Source organism: Rana temporaria, chromosome 6 (genome assembly GCF_905171775.1).
Source record: "Rana temporaria chromosome 6, aRanTem1.1, whole genome shotgun sequence".
NCBI lineage: Eukaryota > Metazoa > Chordata > Amphibia > Anura > Ranidae > Rana > Rana temporaria.
In genome coordinates, this window is record NC_053494.1 from 164,738,101 (window position 1) to 164,758,709 (window position 20,609).

General features: G+C 40.9%; 1 protein-coding gene across 1 annotated transcript in view; it reads left to right on the forward strand.

Moving 5' to 3' along the window:
* LOC120944438 (dynein heavy chain 11, axonemal-like) overlaps positions 1-20,609 on the forward strand; it is a 229,075-nt gene that overhangs the window by 80,907 nt on the left and 127,559 nt on the right. The window contains exons 10-13 of the mRNA XM_040358500.1: positions 1,775-1,948; positions 2,071-2,306; positions 10,708-10,830; positions 19,835-20,039. Coding sequence (XP_040214434.1) covers positions 1,775-1,948; positions 2,071-2,306; positions 10,708-10,830; positions 19,835-20,039 — 738 coding nt within the window. The remainder of the gene's footprint in view (positions 1-1,774; positions 1,949-2,070; positions 2,307-10,707; positions 10,831-19,834; positions 20,040-20,609) is intronic.

The window sequence follows — 20,609 nt, forward strand, 5'->3', positions numbered from 1 at the left end:
CCAGTTGCTTTATGCTACCGACTATGCGTTGGCTCATTGCTTGCTTGTTATTTAACCTCCTTAGCGGTAATCCCGAGTCTGGCTCTGGGTGAATTTTTTATACCAAAAGCAGTATCCCCGAGCCAGACTCGGGATTGCATTGCAGGATACAGAGGGAAGTTACTTACCTTGTCCCTGGATCCTGTGATGTGTCCCTGCTGTGTGTGTGGGCTCCTCCGCTGTGTCTCCTCACTTAATTCACAGTGCCGCCGAGCTCCGTTCCCTGCGATGTTACAACGCACAGGGACAGAGTTTGTCGCCAAATTCAAAAAGTGAAAAACACAATACACATACAGTTTACTGTAATCTTACAGATTACAGTACTGTATGAAATAAATACACACCCCCTTTGTCCCTAGTGGTCTGCCCAGTGTTCTGCATGTAGTTTTATATAATAAAAACTGTTCTTTCTGCCTGGAAACTGGAGATTGTCCATAGCAACCAAAAAGTGTCCCTTTACATCAAAAGTGCTTTTAGAGCAGCTAGAAAACAGCGATAATAAATTAGAATCACTTGCAGAATTGAGCGATAGCGATTTGTGGGGAAATTCGTCATCAAACAATAAAAATAATAATAAAAACAATTCTGCAACTGAGCAAATTTCAGTGTTTTTGATTTGATTACATTATTGAATACTTTTTATTATAATTACATTATTATTTGTTATAATTATTTATAGTTATTTATTATATTATAATTTATGATTTTGTGTTTCAAACTTTATCATACCCGGGATGTCTATTAGACTCTCGTTTGGACAGATTTAAGTGAGTTATTCCTAAGAATTGCAGGCCTACAATATAAAACGCCAAATTTCCATGCAAAAAATTGTACCGCTTTTGGTACAAAATTCCAGACATAATCATACCGCCAGGGAGGTTAAAGTGTTTTATCCTGTATTCGCCATCTCTTCCTTGACAGGGGAAAAAAGCCAACTTAGAACACAATTCATTGTAGCGAGATTCAGCAGTCATTGGTTACATGTATTTCTAACAACTGTAGGGGAAGTTTTGCACCCAGTATCCTGGTGCACAAAATAAATGCCAGGATTCAATTTAGGATTTCAATAGGTAGGTCGCAACCTCTGAGTGAGTATCAATGCAACATTTCTTTGTTGCAGCTTGCCTATAAGCCCAGCCATCACATTCCGATTGGCCCACCACTATGAAGGACCACCTCAGAGGCCAATAGGAAAGCGTAGAAAGTGCAAAAAGGTGGACAAGCATTAGTACCAGAGCTTTGCCTGCCATAATGGCCTGGGATTGGGCCAGAACAAAAAGGGTTTTAGAGAGACCTGCATGTATGTGTAATTTCAAGAGCCAGCATCTCATACATGCCAAATTTTTGCAACAGGACCCAAATCATTTCTTTCACTGGGTCTGCATTCTGTTTTTATTGCTAGGTACTGGTAGTCTCACTTTTGGCATAGAAATGTATATTGGAGCCACTTTCCTTCACCTTTTAAAATGAAAATTAGCCTTTGTAGCAGTTTTTCATTTTGCAGTTGTAGCTTTATCTTCAGAAACAAAGATGTGTAATCATTTTTGTGACATGAAAAATTATTTAGTTAAATAGGTTTTGAGGAATTTGACATATGTGCCACCACCCATAAAACCTAATAGGGATCACATACAGTATGGTTTTATAATAAAGTAGAACCAATTGTTGCATGTAGAAGTTTATGACTTTCTTCCACACGCACCACCGCAATAATAACTTTTTACTTTCATTGCAGTCAGAGAATGTACGATGGGCTCAGTCTGTAGCCTTGTATCGCAAGCAAGAACAAACTCTGTGTGGGGATGTCCTGCTCACAGCTGCCTTCGTCTCTTATGCTGGCTCCTTCTCCAAAAAGTATCGCCATGAGCTTGTGGAGCATTTGTGGATGCCATTTTTAAGATCTCAGAAGGTAAAATATAAAATATAATTAACCTAAACTTTCAAAATGTAATTTTAGTGACAGTATTTATTGTTAAATGTCATTGTCTGTATTTCTTAATTATTTTTACTGTTTTATATTACCTACTTTAGTTTTCAGTTCCAATGACGGAAGGACTTGACCCAATATGTATGCTGGCAGATGATGCAACAATTGCAAAATGGAACAATGAAGGACTGCCTAGTGATACTATGTCTATTCAAAATGGCACAATACTATCAAACTGTGAGCGGTGGCCTTTGATGATAGACCCCCAGCTACAAGGGATTAAATGGATTAAAAGCAGATACGGGTCCAGGTTAAAAGTCATTCACTTAGGACAGAAGGGGTAAGAGAATGTCATAATAACTTTCAACGAATACAAATTTTACTTTAGACAATCATCCCATATGATATAATTCAGTAATGATTTAAATATAAAAATAAAGGTCTAAATAAAGGCCTCCAATACACCACTCAACGCCAGGAAAGCATATAGATAACTAACTTATTTGCTGTACCAAAGATTGGGACCACAATGTTGTCTTCCCAAAATAAATAGTAGATAAATAATACAATTTCCTTATGACTCCAACAAGCCAAAGAAAGAAATGTGGAATAGCAGCTATTTAAAACAAAGCAAGATATGGAAAAATAATCAAAAAACTAAAAACACATATACAATCTGTCTCAGTCATAGATTATAAACAGCACTGTTGTTGAGTGACAATATTCAGTGGCCAACACCACCATCAAGTTTATGACAGAAGAAAGACACACAGAGTGCTTCAGGCAGTGTCCAGACGGAGGTCCTAAAGTGATTACAGTGTGCACCTTCCACCGAACTCTCCAGATCCACCGCAAGTGAACACACTTCCCATAGGGGTTCAAACTCACCAGAGTAATTTGAATACCAAGCCTTTCAACAAATAGAATGAGGTGGTGTTTTGGGCAAGTCAAGGACATGGTGGTGATGTATGATTTTGTCTTCCTTTTCATCCTAGTAGATTATTCCTAAATTGCAATTGGGTGCATGTGCGAAATGTTACTAGTTAACAGTGATGTAAAAAAAAATCAGTAGCCTTAGGATATGCAGTTGCAGCCGAGAATGTAGCATTAAATTGCTCATAAAACTTAAAGTAACCCTAGCCAGCTACTCTAGCTACAGTGCCATGAAAAAGTATTCATACCCCTTGACATTTTCCAAATTTTGTCATGTTACAACCAAAAATGTATATGTATGTTATTGGGATTTTATGTGATAGACCAACACAAAGTGGCATACAATTGTGAAGTGGAAGGAAACTTATAAATGGTTTCAACATTTTTTACAAATAAATATGTTAAAAGTGTGGCGTGCATTTGTATTCAGCCCCCTTTACTCTGATACCTCTAACTAAAATCTAGTGGAACCAATTGCCCTCAGAGGTCACTGCATTAGTAAATAGGCTCCACCTGTGTGTTACTTAATCTCAGTATAAATACAGCTTTTCTGTGAAGAGGTTTGTTGGAGAACCTTAGTGAACAAACAGCATTTGTGAAGGCCAAGGAACACACCAGAAAGGTCAGGGATAAAGTTGCAGAGAAGTTTAAAGCAGGGTTAGGTTATAAAAAAAATATCCCAAGCTTTGAACATCTCAGGGAGCACTGTTTAATCCATCATTCAAAAATGGATAGAGTATGGCACAACTGAAAACCTACCAAGACATGGCCGTCCACCTAAACTTACAGGTCTGGCAAGAAGAGCATTAATCAGAGAAGCAGCTAAGAGGCCCATGGTAACTTGGGAGGAGCTGCAGAGATCCACAGCTCAGGTGGGAGAATCTGTCAACAGGACAACTATTAGTCGTGCACTCCACAAATCTGGCCTTTATAGAAGAGTAGCAAGAAGAAAGCCATTGTTGAAAGAAAGCCATAAGAAGTCCCATTTGCAGTTCGCGAAAAGCCATGTGGGGGATACAGCAAACATGTGGCAGAAGGTGCTCAGGTTGGATGAGACCAAAATTTAACTTTTTTGCCTAAATGTAAAACGCTATGTGTGTGGTAGAAAACTAACATTGCACATCACCCTTAACACACCACCGTGAAACATGCCGGTGGCAGCATCATGTTGTGGGGATGCTTTTCTTTAGCAGGGACAGGGAAGCTGGCCAGAGTCAATAAGAAAATGGATGGAGTCAAATACAGGGAAATCTTACAAGAACACCTGTTAGAGTCTGCAAAAGACTTGAGACTCAGGCAGAGGTTGATCTTCCAGTAGGACAACGACCCTAAACATACAGCCAGAGCTACAATCGAATGGTTTAGATAAAAGCATATTCATCTATTATAATGGCTCATTCAAAGTCCAGACTTGAATACAATTGAGAATCTGCGGCAAGACTTGAAAATTGCTTTTCACCGATGTTCTCCATCCAATCTGACAGAGCTTGAGCTATTTTGCAGAGAAAAATGGGCGAAAATTGTAATCTCTAGCAAAGCTGGTAGAGACAAACCCATAAAGACTTGCAGCTGTAATTGCAGTGAAAGGTGGTTCTACATAGTATTGACTTAGGGGGGCTGAATACAAATGCATGCCACACTCTTCAAATATTTATTTGCAAAAAAAAATGGAAACCATTTATCATTTTCCTTCCACTTTATAATGATATGCCACTTTGTGTTGGTCTATCACATAAAATCCCAATGAAATACAATTACGTTTTTGATTGCAACATGACAAAATGTGGAACATTTCAAGGGGTATAAATATTTTTTCAAGGCACTGTAATGTGCTATTATCTAATCTAATAGTAAAAGGGATATCATACTTACCTAATGTCAGTTAAAGGTTCTGCCTGAACACAGCCTTTGACAAAAATCACGTTTTGCCACTGCTATTATTATACAGGATTTATATAGCGCCAACAATTTATGCAGCGCTTTAGAACATAAGGACAATCAGTACAATTACAATACAGTTTAATACAATAGGAATCAGAGGGCCCTGCTCATTAGAGATTACAATCTAAGAGGGAGGGTCAAGAGATACAAAAGGTAATAACTGTGGGGGATGAGGTGATGGAGAAGAATAAAAGTACAGGTGTTAGATAGGGTCAGGGTAGGCCTCTCTGAAGAGAGGGGTTTTCAGGGAAAGTCTAAAGTCTAAAAGTGGTCAGACCAGGAGATAGTCATACAGATTGTGTTAAGGAGGTGGTCTTGGGATGAACAGAGAGAACAATTTGGTTGGTATTTTGAAACTAGGTTGATGTAGCCAGGGGCCAAATTGTGGATTTCTTTGTAAGTCATTGTTAGTATTTTGAATTAAATTCATGGTGAGCGCAATCCAGTGGAGGGATTGGCGGGGAGGGGTAGCAGACACTGAGCGGTTGTTAAGATAAATGAGTCTGGCAGCAGCATTCATGATGGACTGAAGGGGGAATAGCCTATGTAAAGGTAAGCCAGAGAGGTCCAGGAGTAGGAGTACAGAGTAGTGTTCATTGGTGTTGGCGGTTAGTAAATCATTTGTGAGTTTTAGGAGAACAGTTTCTGTGTAGTGTTGAGGGCAAAATCCAGACTGAAGGGGATCAAGAAGGTTGTTCTCAATGAGATGGTTTCTCAGACGGTTTGTAGACCAAATGTTCAAGATGTTTGGAGGAAAAGGGGAGCAAGGAGATAGGTTGCTAAGATTGGTGGGGTCCAATAAGGACTTTTTTAAAGTGTTTGTTACCCCAGAAAAGGGTCCAGGGGGGCAGGTGGCTAGGTAAGTGTTCGCAAAACGTTTAGCAACCTTGGTAGCGGGGTTGAATGAGAGAAATAATGATTGTATCTGTGGACATGGAGTGTTAAGTGGGGGAGGTATCTGCACAGAGGAGATCAACCTCACAAATAGTATCAATCTTATTTTTTAAGTGAATGGCGATCTCCTGGGCAGTGAGTGAGTTAGTGGGTGGAGGCAGTGGAGGATGAATTAGAGGGTTAAGGGTAGAGAATAGTTCATGGAGGCTGGATGAGAAGGTGTTAATGAGAGTGATAAAATAGGTCTGCTTGACACTGAAGATGTAGGAATTGTATTTTTGGAGGGCAGATGTAGATTGTTATATGTTGAAGTCTTTCTGAGACTTAGTATACATTTTTGAGACTTCTGGTGTCATCTGTTTGCCAAGGTTGTAGGGGTCGGGCCTGATTCTATGCATAGTGAGGGGAGCAAGCTTGTCTAGGGAGGATGACAATGAACTGTTGTAGACAGTAGTGGCTAGGTTGGGGCAGGACAGTGAAGAGATTTTGTCATAGAGGTGGTCAGTAGCAGAGTAGAGAAGAGAAGGGCTGAGGTGACAAAGGTTCCTAAGGGGTAACTGCTGGGAAACTGGAGGGAGAGAGGGTGGAATACAGGGAGGGAGTGTAACTAATAAGGTGGGGATCAGAGAGAGGGAAAGGATTGTTGGAAAGGTTGCACCAAGTGCATAGGTAGGAGAATACAAGGTCAAGGGTGTTGCCATCAGAGTGAGTAGAAGCATATATTCATTGCTTCAGGTCAAAAGAGGAGGTTGGACCAAGACGTTTAGAAGTAGCAGGAGTATTAGCATTAACAAGGATGTTGAAGTCACTTAGAATGATTGTGGGAATTTCAGGAGAGAGAAAGTAGGCTAGCCAGGCAGCGAAGTCTTCAAGGAAGGTTGATACCTGTCCAAGGGGCTGGTAGATTACAGCAATTCCTAAAGAAACAGGAGAAAAGAGACAATTACAATGTGCCTCAAAAGAGGAGTGTGGCATAGAGGGGGTGGGTGAAGTACCTGGTTCTGTGTGGGGCCAGGAGGACACCAACACCACCTCCCTTCCATTCACTGGGTCTGGGGGAATGAGTCCAGAGAAGGACACCATGGGAGAGGGAAGAAGGAGAAGCAGTGTTGGATTCATGAAGCCAGGTTTCAGTAACGGCAAGTAGGTTAAAGGAGTTGGTGAAAAAGAGGTTGTGGAGGGAGGTGAGTTTGTTACAGACAAAGTGGGCATCGCAAGAGAAGGGGAGGCTGATATTGGGAAAAGAGGAATTGAAAGTAAATTGTGTGGATTGCAGCTGCTGCCAGAGGGTGTGGGGTGGTGGGAGAGTTGGGAATAGTTAAATGATGGAGGCCTAAGGTTTGGGGATCTATCACCAGAAGTTAGGAGAAGCAGAAGGGTGAGGGAAGTAATATGGGAGTGTGATTTATATGAAGGGACATGCCTCAGCATCCTGCAGGTTTTATTAGCATGTGTTGCAGCTGTTACAGTTAGGAATGGGCCGAACACCCCCCCCCATTCGGTTCGCACCAGAATGGACCGATCGTTCCCGCAAACTTTTAGAACCCCATTTAAGTCTTTGGGACTTGAACGTTCGGATTCAAAAGTGCTCATTTTAAAGGCTAATATGCAAGTTATTGTCGTAAAACGGGTTTGAGAACCCGGGTCTTGCCCCAGGGAACATGTATCAATGGAAAAAAAGTTTAAAATAGGTATTTTTTTCTGGAGCAGTGATTTTATTGATGCTCATAATGAAAAAAAAAATAGAAAAATTCCTTTAAATATCATACCTGCTGGGTGTCTATAGTATGCCTGTGAAGTGGCACGTGTTTCCCGTGTTTAGAACTGTCCCTGCACAAAATGACATTGCTATAAGAAAAAAGTCATTTAAAAAGGGGTTTTTACAATTCGGCACTGTGTCGCTTTAACAGACAAATGCGCGGTCGTGCGACGTGGCTCCCAAACAAAATTTGCGTCCTTTTCTTCCCACAAATAGAGCTTTCTTTTGGTGGTATTTGATCACCTCTGCTATTTTTATTTTTTGCGCTATATACAAAAATAGAGCGACATTTTTGAAAAATATCTATATTTTTTACTTTTTGTTATAAGAAAAATCAAATAAACGAAATCAAACATTTAGGCCAAAATGTATTCAGCCACATGTCTTTAGTAAAAAAAAATCGCAATAAAAAAAATTAGCTACCTAGCGGCAACAGTGACACTAATACAGCGATCAGAAAAATGATCGCTTAGTGACACTGGCAATAGGGAGTGAAAGGGTTAAATAGGGCGGTGATCAAGGGGTTAAAACTTTATTAGGGGGGTACAGGGGCTACCTTGAACCTAACACTAACTGCCTGTCACACTAACTGTCACACTGACACTAAATGCAGTGATCAGTACATATATGATCACTGCATTCAGTGACACTGTGACAGGGGGGTGGGGGGGGGTGATCGGGGTTAATGTGCCTATGTGTAGTGTGTGTCAGTGTAGTGTTGTGCAGACTTACTGTGTGATGTATTCTGTCCTCAGCGGCGGTTGAAAATACCGCCGAGAGGAGAGAATACATCACTTCCCCCTTCCTGTGTTTACACAGGAGGAGGAAGTGACACACGGGGGAGTGCTCGCATTGGCTGAGAGCGATCCGGAGGGGGCGGACAAAAACGAACAGCCGTCCCCTCGTCCCGGATCGCTCCTGAAGCCACGGGAACCGCCCCATGTACCGGGGAGGGTCCCGATCGGACCCCCGACCCACGTCTAGGCAGGGACGTACAGGTACGCCAATGTGCCTGTACGTGCCATTCTGCCGACGTAAATGTACATGCGGCGGTCCGCAAGTGGTTAATGTAATGTCTGGTCTCTGCAATATGGATGAAAATCATTGAGAAAAATAGCATGGGTCCCCCCCCCCCTCCCGCCAGGTCATTACCAGCCCCTTTGGCCCTATATACTTTGAACAGCAAACAAAACGGGCACTGTAGATTTGTTGTTAAGTAGAATCTGGTACTTTTTTAAAGTATAGCTCCAGCCAAAAAAATCTATTTTTAAGCTTTTTGGAAAACATAGAGAAGGGTTATCACCCCTGTAACATTTGTTTTGCTGTCTGTGTGCATCTGTTCAGAAGATTTCACCTCACTTTCTGTCCCAATGACAAATGATTTTTTGAAAATGTGGGTTTTTTAGTGAAACATGGATTGGTGATAAAGCATCAGTGGACAGGAGACACCTCTTACAGAAGAGAATTTCCCTTCCAGTGGTAGATTTCCTCTCACTTCCTGTTGTCTCCTTCCGTTTGCAAGTAGGAGTCATTTGTAAGTTGGATGTTTGAAAGTAGGGGCCTGCCGTATATACTCTGCAGAATTTTGGGCCCTAGGTGTTCGTTTTGCCACAACACTGTAAGCCCTCACAGTTACTCTTGGTGGGCGCAGGAATGGGCGCAGTGAAAATACTTGCTGATCAGCCACTGCCTGTGATATTAATATGACAACAACAGCAATTGTATTCTCGTGGCTTTAGGTGCACACTGTGCAGATGACACAGCACACCACGTGAAAATACTTGCAGAATGATCCCCTGCCTGTAGTATTAATATGAGAAGATCTCTGCCTGTAGGAATTAATATGAGAACACCAGCTTTACGTAGCTTTAGGTTCACACTGTACAGAGGACACAGACAGTATGCCACGTGAAAGTACTTGCAGAATGATCCCCTGCCTGTGGTATTAATATGAGCAGATCCCTGCCTCTAGGAATAAATATGAGAAACACCAGCTATACGTGGCTTTAGGTGCACACTGTACAGAGGACACAGACAGTATACCACGTGAAAGTACTTGCAGAATGATCCCCTGCCTGTGGTATTAATATGAGCAGATCCCTGCCTCTAGGAATAAATATGAGAAACACCAGCTTTACGTAGCTTTAGGTGCACACTGTACAGAGGATACAGAGAGTACACCATGTGAAAGTACTTGCAGAATGATCCCCTGCCTGTGGTAATAATATGAGCAGATCCCTGCCTCTAGGAATAAATATGAGAAACATCAGCTTTACGTAGCTTTAGGTGCACAATGTGCAGAGGACACAGACAGTACACACACCACATAGCTTTAGGTGCACGCTGTGCATAGGACACAGATAGTACACACACCACGTAGCTTTAGGTGCACACTGTGCAGAAGACACAGACAGTACACCACGTGAAAATACTGCAGCTAGCACATTCACCTGCCTGCCTGTCAGTATATTAGGAAGAGCGGATCTATCTAAACTCAATACAGTGTATAAATATATATACAACACCTGGGATGGATATATATCCTCTACACACTGTAACTCTAACTGACTAGCCTGCCTGCCTACTCTATCTAACTCCAAAAAATGACACTCTTTCTCTCTCTCTCTCTCTCTCTGTCTCTCTCTGTAAACCACCAACACACTACACAAGGTCGACTTCCAGGCAGCCTTATATAGTGTGGGGCGTGTACTAAACCCCCAGAGCCATAGTTGGCCAAAGCCACCCTGGCTTTGACCAATTATGGCTCTCGGGTTTTTGCAAGCTGTGATTGGCCAAGCATGCGGGTCATAGTGCATGCTTGGCCAATCATCAGCCAGCAATGCACTGCGATGCCGCAGTGAATTATGGGCCGTGACACTCCACTCGAATTTGGCGCTAACGGCCCAAAACGTTCGAAATTCGATGAACAATCGAACATACGATGTTCGAGTCGAACGTGAGTTTGACTCGAACATGAAGCTCATCCCTAGTTACAGTATATGACAGCATTGGTGTGTATTTGTTGGCAACATAGGAGAGTGTTGTTTTATATACAGAGTGCACGTGATCATATAGTGAAAAGAACAGTGGTGCGTAGTAATTTATAGCAAGCTATTCCTCTATAATATATGATTGGTTGCCATGTATCAATGCTCTAGGTATAAGAAAACATCAAACAATTAATTTCATTATTTTTCACCTATTCCTCATACAGGTATGTTGATGTCATTGAACAAGCAGTTGTGGCAGGAGACTCTGTTTTGATTGAAAATTTGGAAGAAACGATTGACCCAGTGCTTGATCCCCTGCTTGGTAGACACATGCTTAAAAGAGGAAGGTAACAGCAATTTATCTGTTTGAGTATATAGCCAGCCACAAGAATTTCCAGGGCAGTTGGAAGTGCTGGCACAAGCCAATAGCCCAATTTGTTTTCCATTAATTGGTTTGTAAAAGTGCATGCTGAGATCATCTGCGATTTTTTTAGCACAAGAGTATCTGGCATGGCTCAAAAGACACGAGCTCATAGCGTGATTTGGAAAAAAGTAAGCAGATGAGACAAGCATTATAGTCAAACAATCCTTGGGCTACAATGTCATCTGACATCTTACATATCTAGCTGCCTTAATCTCAACATTTCATTGTGGCAAGCAAAAAGGATATATGAAGAGGGTTAGTCAATTTATTAAACAAATGGTAAAAACTAGAAAGAAATTGAGTTTTGGGTACTTCTCCAAAATTCTATAAAAATATATAAAGCAAAATACCAAAAAAAAAACAAAGTAACTGATGAAAAAATATAACTTTATTAACCGATTGTCAACCATACTGTAAACCTACAACGAAATATATGAAAACATTTAAAACGTTAAATATTTTAGATGGTTTATATATTATCTATATACAGCATTTTGATGACATTTTGGAGAAATACCCAAAACATTTTCTTTCTAGTGTTTGCTTTTTGTGACATTTGAAATTCGGGTGCGTTTCTCCTTTCTTTTTTCTCTCTTCATGGGTTGCCTCTCTAGAAACGTATTTTGTTTAATCTCTTGAAAAAATCTTATTTGATTAATATGTTACACTTTTGACCTTCAGGAGACAATCCTAATATGCTCAATTTGAAGCTTTCTGGTCACATTCAGTGGTGTCATTTGAAAATTTGATTTACTTTTGTTTTTGTTTTTTTGTTTTTACTTTCTAATAAAAATAACAATGTACTTACTGTACATGCTAGGCTTCTTTCACACTATGGATTGTATGTCCGTTTTATAATATCCTTATTACACCTATTAACGGATGTTTATTAACGGATTTAATAACTGATACATACGGATAAATATTTTACCATTCTTCCTTTATTGAAAACGGATAATGTTTATCCGTATATATCCGTATACATCCGTTATATCATTCCTTTCTAACGTCCGTTAATAAAAAACATTTCACCCTTTCTTGAAGTCCAGCTCCAGAAGTCGTATGGATATTCAGGGGAACCCCGCCGTCAATTTAAAACAAAAATGACGTGCGGTTCCCGGTAAATATCCATAACCAGACCCTTCAGGTCTGGTATGGATATTCAGGGGAACCCCGCCGTCAATTTAAAACAAAAGTGACGTGCGGTTCCCGGTAAATATCCATAACCAGACCCTTCAGGTCTGGTATGGATATTCAGGGGAACCCCGCCGTCAATTTAAAACAAAAATGACGTGCGGTTCCCCCTAAATATCCATAACCAGACCCATTATCCGAGCACGTTGACCTGGCCGGCCGCAGAAAAGAGGGGGGGACAGAGTGCGGCCCCCCCTCTCTCCTGAACCGCACCAGGCCACATGCCCTCAACATGGGGAGGATGTCCCCATGTTGATGGGGACAAGGGTCTCATCCCCACAACCCTTGCCCGGTGGTTGTGGGGGTATGCGGGCGGGAGGTTTATCAGAATCTGGAAGACCCCTTTAACAAAGGGGACCCCCAGATCCTGACCCCCCCCCTGTGTGAAATGGTAATGGGGTACACTGTACCTCTACCATTTCACGAAGGAAGTAAAAAGTATTGTAAAAAAAACACACTGACACAAAAGAATAAAGTCCTTTATTAAAAAAAAAAAAAAAAAACTCCAGCGCTGAAAAATCCACTCGTTCCCGGCTTCCTGCGTTGTCCTGATCCTGCGACGGGTGCGGGTGATCTCCCGCGATGAGAAGATCCAGCGTCGGGTGATCTCCGCTCCGGCGATGTGAAGATCCATCCATCTGGCGCAGCAGCATCCCGGACCTCCTCTCACCGCTGGGCACAGCCCAGCGAATGAGCGGCTGAAGCTGTGACATTTCTTATATAGAGGAGGCAGAGCCACCCGTCACGTGACCCTGCCCCCTCTGACGTACCTCTGCTACGTCACTGGGGAAGACCAAGAAGGCATGTGGCCTGGTGCGGTTCAGGAGAGAGGGGGGCCGCACTCTGTCCCCCCCTCTTTTCTGCGGCCGGCCAGGTCAACGTGCTCGGATAATGGGTCTGGTTATGGATATTTAGGGGGAACCGCACGTCATTTTTGTTTTAAATTGACGGCGGGGTTCCCCTGAATATCCATACCAGACCTGAAGGGTCTGGTTATGGATATTTACCGGGAACCGCACGTCACTTTTGTTTTAAATTGACGGCGGGGTTCCCCTGAATATCCATACCAGACCTGAAGGGTCTGGTTATGGATATTTACCGGGAACCGCACGTCATTTTTGTTTTAAATTGACGGCGGGGTTCCCCTGAATATCCATGCTCAGTAAAATTAACGTCCGTTAACATAACGGACATTTACGGAGACATTTACTAACGTCCATGTGCCATAGACTTCAATGTTAAAATATAACGGACGTTAATATATCCGTTACTTGCAACGGACAAAAAATTTACAAAAAATAGTGCAAGACCCGTCACATATTCCGTTATAACTAACGTCCGTATGTTATAACGGACTATTACGGATCTTTACGGAACATAAAAAAATCCCATAGACTTTAATGATATTTTATAAAGGACGTATAACTTCCGTTTTTTAACATTATCTGACGGATTTTAAAACGGATTATTAAAACGGATTTATTTTGTAGTGTGAAAAGGGCCCTAGAAAGAGGGAGCTTCTAACCCAGGCCTGGCTGATGTATTTAACAATACCTACATTTTCATGTGTCACCCACATACAACTAGTATTCATCAAAGCTTTCTCAAGAAAAGCATAATCTAATATACAGTATCTTCCTAACATAAATATCCCTTTTTTCTCTAATCAATAATAGTATTATGCCGCATACACATGATCGGTTCGTCTGATGAAAACGGTCTGATGGACCATATTCATCAGATGAACCAATCGTGTGTGGGCCCCATCGGTTTTTTATCCATCAGTGAAAAAACTAGGAACTTGTTTTAAAATGATCTGATGGTTAAAAAAACGATAGAAAAAAACAATCGTCTGTGGGCACGTCCATCGCTTAAAAATCCACGCATTCTCAGAATCAAGTCGACGCATGCTTGGAAGCATTGAACTTCATTTTTCTCAGCATGTCGTTGTGTTTTACGTCACAGCGTTCTGACACGATCGTTTTTTTAACTGATGGTGTGTAGGCACGACTGATGAAAGTCAGCTTCATCGGATATCTGATGAAAAAATCCATCAGACCGTTTTCATCAGATGAACCGATCGTGTGTACAGGGCATTAGGCTATTTTAACAGTCTTAGTGAGATGGATGAATTAAAAGTAGGAGAGGTCATTGCTTCCCTGCCTTAAAACGTATTTATCTTCATAGAGGGTGTTCCTCCAAGTATATTAAAATATGGGACTGCTGGCTACAACAAGCAAGGGCTTGCGTATAATCACCATTTTCATCTACCCCATCTCAAACTCACTGAGATTGGTGCTGCGCCTAGACATCTTGTTCTTCCTAAACTAATCGACTCTCCTTATGATGACATTTTCAATACTTAAAAGGAGCTGTAATTATCACCACATTTATTTATGTAATACTGTATGTGCTATAATGTAACAATGCCTCCTTATCAAATGCCTATTCACCTGCATATGTCTTCATGCATTGCTGCTCTGACCTCAGAATGTGCATTCCTGTAGCTGTGGGTAAAGGTTTATCTACCCCACATTTGTAATAATCAAGTTACAGTTTTTATTCTATACTTGTGTTTTCTTTTTGTATGCTGTACATTCTGTGCTGTTAATTCTTTGTTTAAAGAACCACTTTCTTAATGGAAAAGTAAGAGAGGGTGAAATGATTATCTTTCTTGGAAAAATATTGCTCCAGGCTCCCACCAGGTGCTGTCTACATAACCACAGGGTCAGAGTTCTGATTGGCTGACATTCCAATTAGTTAAGTATCAGATTGGGGAAAAGTTAGAATGTTTAACAATATGTTTGTTATCCTTTTGTTTTCCTTTTTCAGTGACTCCCAAACTCCCCACTTTTTGTTTTTGGCAAAACAGAGACAGACAGAAAATAGGGCTAAATTACTACAGTTACCAGAGCAAGCAAAATTTTAACATTTCCCATTGGTGGCAGTAGATAATTTTGGAGCCTGCGTAGTGATAAAGAACAAGACTGGATGATAATTTCTTTGTCCAATCTTAGAATATAATACAATATTTATCACAAAGGAGCTAATTGAGCTAATGGGTAACAATATGAACTCTCTGTATTCTCCATCCCTTCCCCATTCTACTCTAAGGTTTTACCTCAAGGCAAAATTTGCATTGGCCTTCGGTGCTGATGAAAAGTGTCTGTGGAGTAAGAGTAGGGGAAAATCCCCTGAAATAGTATATTAAAAAAAACTGATAGAGGTTCTAAATGTTTCCCATATTTAAATATTGAAAAAATAAGTTTAAAGCTTTAAAAAGCTTCCAGTGTATATTATGAGTAATAAGTGTCTTGTCAATCTCCTCACCTTTAACCATCGGTATTAGCAAGTGTCTTCATTTCTGTAAATGTCTCTTTTTACCATAATTACAGCGTCTGAGATTTCATCAAATCATAATATATACATGGTGTTTTTATTGCAAATAACTAGCATTTCATCTCTGATTAGGGTCACTTCATTATTCCCAATGTCTAATTAAACTGATCAATTACAGTCATTTATTTTGAAAGCACAGTAGAGCTAGCCCAGCTAGTCATCATTCCAATTACCTGCTAATACAGGATGTGTGTGTGTGTGTGTGTGTGACAGGAGCTGGATTAGCCTCATGTTTTTTTTAAACCTTGCAAAATGTTTGGCTTCCTTACACAAATGCCCTGTCAGCCACCCCCAGTTCATAACTGTAGCAGAGCCCTTAGCATGCTGAGTATTGATCGAGCGGAACGCGCTTGCACAGTTCAACACAACTTTGAAAGGTATGTTTAATTTCTCACTCTCTTGGGGGTATTTGATTCAAGGAGTGATTTTGTGGCGTGTTGTGACTCAGAAAATGACTACTACTTAGAGCAACATTGGTTGTGACTCTGAATTTCAATGCCTGTTGACTTCAAAACAAATACTTTGCTGATAGAGGTGACAAAAAAACTTGAAGAATCAACAGAGGACACAAATCCCTTTAGAGTGTCAGGCAGTACGTTTAAAAGGAAATTGTCTCCAGGAACAGAGAAATGGATCGGCAGTTAAATAAAATATCATTACTGCCAAGTTTGTCAGTATTCAGGTTCAGTTTAATGGTAAATTCTGTAGTCGTTACCATTTTAAATAATTGCCATCAAATTCCAGGGCTGTGAACTCCATGCGGTTTTCTACATAGGGTGAGATACAGGTGAAACTCGAAAAATTTGAATATCGTGCAAAAGTTCTATTATTTCACTAATGCAACTTAAAAGGTGAAACTAATATATGAGATAGACTCATTACATGCAAAGCAAGATAGTTCAAGCCGTGATTTGTCATAATTGTGATGATTATGGCTTATAGCTCATGAAAACCTCAAATCCACAATCTCAGAAAATTAGAATATTATATGCAAGCAATAAAACAAGCATTGTACATAGAACAATATCGGACCTCTGAAAAGTATAAGCATGCATATGTACTCAGTACTTGGTTTGGGCCCCTTCTGCATTGTTCGGTCTCATATTTCTGATCTTTCTCTTGGCAATGCCCCATAGATTCTCTGTAGGGTTCAGGTCAGGCGAGTTTGCTGGCCAATCAAGCACAGTAATCCCACAGTCGTTGAACCAGGTTTTGGTGCTTTTGGCAGTGTGGGCAGGTGCCAAATTCTCCTGGAAAATTAAGTCAGCATCCCCATAGAGTTCATCTGCAGAAGGAAGCATGAAGTGCTCCAAAATCTCCTGGTAGACGGCTGCGTTGACCCTGAACTTAATGAAGCACAGTGGACCAACACCAGCAGATAACATGGCTCCCCAAATCAACACAGACTGTGGAAGCTTCACACTGGACTTCAAGCATCTTGCAGTGTGTGCCTCTCCATTTTTCTTCCATACTCTGGGTCCTTGATTTCCAAATGAGATGCAAAATTTGCTCTCATCAGAAAAGAGGACTTTGGTCCACTGAACAACAGACCAGGTCTGTTTATCTTTAGCCCATGTAAGACACTTCTGATGTTGTTTGTTGTTCAGGAGAGGCTTGACAAAAGGAATACGACTTTTGAAGCCCATCCCATGTCCAGGATCCGTCTGTGTGTGGTGGCTCTTGATGCACTGACTCCAGCCTCAGTCCACTCCTTGTGAAAGTCCCCAACACTTTTGAATGGCCTTTTCCTGATGATCCTCTCCAGGCTGTGGTCATCCCTGCTGCTTGTGTACCTTTTTCTTCCACGCTTTTCCCTTCCACATAACATTCTATTAATTTGCTTTGATACAGCACTTTGGGAACTTCCATTTTTTTTTGCAATTACCTTTTTGAGGCTTTCCCTCCTTATGGAGGGTGCCAATGATGTTTTTCTGCACAACTGTAAGGTCAGCAGTCTTTCCCATGATTGTGATTCCTACTGAACCAGACTAAGAGACCATTTAAAGGCTCAGGAACCTGTTGCAAGTGTTATAGCTTAATTAGTTGATTAGAGTGGGACAATTTGAGCCTAGTATATTGCACCTTGTCACAATATTCGAATTTTCTGAGATTGTGGATTTGGGGTTTTCATGAACTGTAAGGCCCCGTACACACGACCGAACATGTCTGCTGAAACTGGTCCGCGGACCAGTTTCAGCAGACATGTTCGGTCGCGTGTATGGCCGACCGGACAGGTTTACAGCGGACATTTGTCCAGCCGACCGTTTTGCATGCTAAGAAACATGTCCGCTGGAAGCCTGTCCGTCGGACATGTTCGGTCGTCTGTACAGACTCACCGTACATGTCCGATCGACCGCCATCCCTCGCATGCGTCGAATCACTTTGACGCATGCGTGGAAGCATTGAACTTCCAGGGCCGCGCACGTCGCCGGGTCATCGGCGCGGCCTCGTCCCCGCGTGTCGTGTACGCGCGGATTTCTGTCTGATGGTGTGTACAACCATCAGACAGAAATCTCCAGGCGGACATGTCCGCTGAAAATGGTCCGGCGGACCGTTTTCAGCGAACAGTCCGTCCGTCTGTACAAGGCCTCAGCCATAATCATCACAATTATGACAAATCATGGCTTGAACTATCTTGCTTTGCATGTAATAATCTCATATACAATAAAACCTTGGTTTGAGAGAAACTGGGTTTGAGAGTGTTTTGCAAGACAAGCTAATTTTTTAAATACATTTTGACTTGATATACAAGCAATGTCTTGATATAAGAGTAGTATCATGTCACAACGGAGTATGGAGTATAAAATAGAAAAGAGGCGCCTCTAAGTGTAGCAATATGGTTACATTTAATGAAGGTACAACATTTAGAAACTTGCCTGGTTGTTGATTAGAAGAGGCACATCTAAGTAGGCAGTCATCCAGGGTAAAGCTGTCCACTTAGACCATTCTCCTCACCACCATTGATGTTGTCCCTTCCACGCTGTGCTCCACAAGCGTGTCAGATCGCTCTACTGCAGTGTAGTCTTCCCGGTCACGTTTGCAGACTGATAGCGGAGAGAGCCGGCAGTGGGGAGGGTGGTCTATGTGGACAGCTTTACCCCGAATCCCTGCATACTTAGATGTGCCTCTTTTAATCATCAACCATGTGAGTTGCTAAATGTTGTACCTTCATTAAATGTAACCATATTGCTACACTTAGAGGCACCAATCTTCTGTTTTATACTCTGTAGTTCCTTCTTGATTTTGCTTCTAATCTCCTTGGGGAGGCTTCCATTTGTGGATGAACATTTATTGGTTACACAACCTATCACATTGCTATAATCTTTTAATATGGACTATAAACTGTTGGACTTATGAATAAATGGTTGTGGAACAAATCATTTGAGTTTATATTATTTCTTATAGGAAAATTTGCTTTGATATACAAGTGCTTTTGATTACAAGCATGCTTTCGGAATGAATTATGCTCTCAATCCAAGGTTTTACTGTATTAGTTTCACCTTTTAAGTTGCATTAGTGAACTAAATGAACCTTTGCATGATATTCAAATTTTTAGAGTTTCACCTTTACATACATAGAAGGATCCAAAATCTCTTATTTTGCAATGATAGCAGCCCTGGTTACATATAAGGCTAGATGGTAACGTTGCAGAATATTTTGACCCATGTAGCAATTTTCCTTGATTTCTGATCAAACACAAATCTCAGCGGGAATACAATACAGTGGGGATCGAAAGTTTGAGGACCCCAGGTAAAAAAAAATATTAATGTGCATATTGAAGCCAAGGAAAGATGGAAAAATCTCCAAAAGGCATCAAATTACAGATTAGACATTCTTATAATATGTCAGAATGTCTAATCTGTAATTTGATGCCTTTTGATTTGATTTTTTAAGTTCAAATTTAATTTGACCACAACCCCTTAAACCCTTCCACATTCCATTCCTCAGAGTAGCCAAGGGTAATCCAAGTCTTCCACAATCCTACCAGGTAGCCATGCTAGTAATGGAGTCACCTAGAATTGTAGGAGTCACCGAAATGTGGTACTGCTGCAGCCAGTCCTTCACATGCACTAAACATCTAATGGGCTGACTTTCTTAAGCACTGTGCAGTCATATAGATTTTTAATGATTTTGTGGGTGTGGCTACAAATGAGGCCATTATTTTAAGAAAGAGCCAGTAGGTTGTTCTTAGATTTAGTTTAAAAATCTGGTTACCACATTAATGTGTATGCTAACAGACACCTAATGCCAAAAGAGGCCTACCAGAGTCTCTCTGTGAAGAACTTTCATAGGTTTATTAAAATTAACACATAAGAGTTGGTTTTGCTTAACAGGTACATCCGAATTGGGGATAAGGAGATCAAGTTTCACCCAAAATTTCGACTAATTCTTCACACTAAGCTTGCCAATCCACACTACAAGCCTGAAATCCAAGCACAGACCACATTAATCAATTTCACTGTAACGCGGGATGGTTTGGAAGATCAGCTACTAGCTGATGTTGTTAATTTGGAGAGACCCGACCTAGAGGATTTCAAGGTACCATCATCTCAAATTTGAACTTTTTTTCTAATATAGGTATTTATTGTTTATATGTACATTTTTGCTATACTGGTATACTTAACAAAACTTTTACAATAGAAAAATATGTTTTACCTTTACAAAAAGAAAATGTGAAAACTCTTTACAATTTTAGTATGTTAAAATATTTTGTCAATATTATTATGGCACTTTCTATAACCTTGTCATATGTATGTGGGCAGCTTTGACAATCTAATGACTGAAAATTGCTGTTCTGTAAAAACAACGGTGAGTACCTTTTCAGGGGGTTGAAATATATCCTTCTCTAAAGGACCACGTATTACATTTTGGTGATCAGACTGAGGAATTTCTTTGGAGAACAACAACTCAAGATGTTACATTTGAGCTTCTAGATCTGTTGGCCTACATTGTTTTTAGTAAAAATGGAAGTATGCCAGCAGTGTGAACCAGGAAAATGTTTCACTCAGTTCGGCTGCAGGCTCTGACTGGACCTACAGTATGTTTTATTACAGTTTAGTAATACCCAGAGTTCCCCCTACACTTTTAAAGTGTGGTGTAGCAGAACTT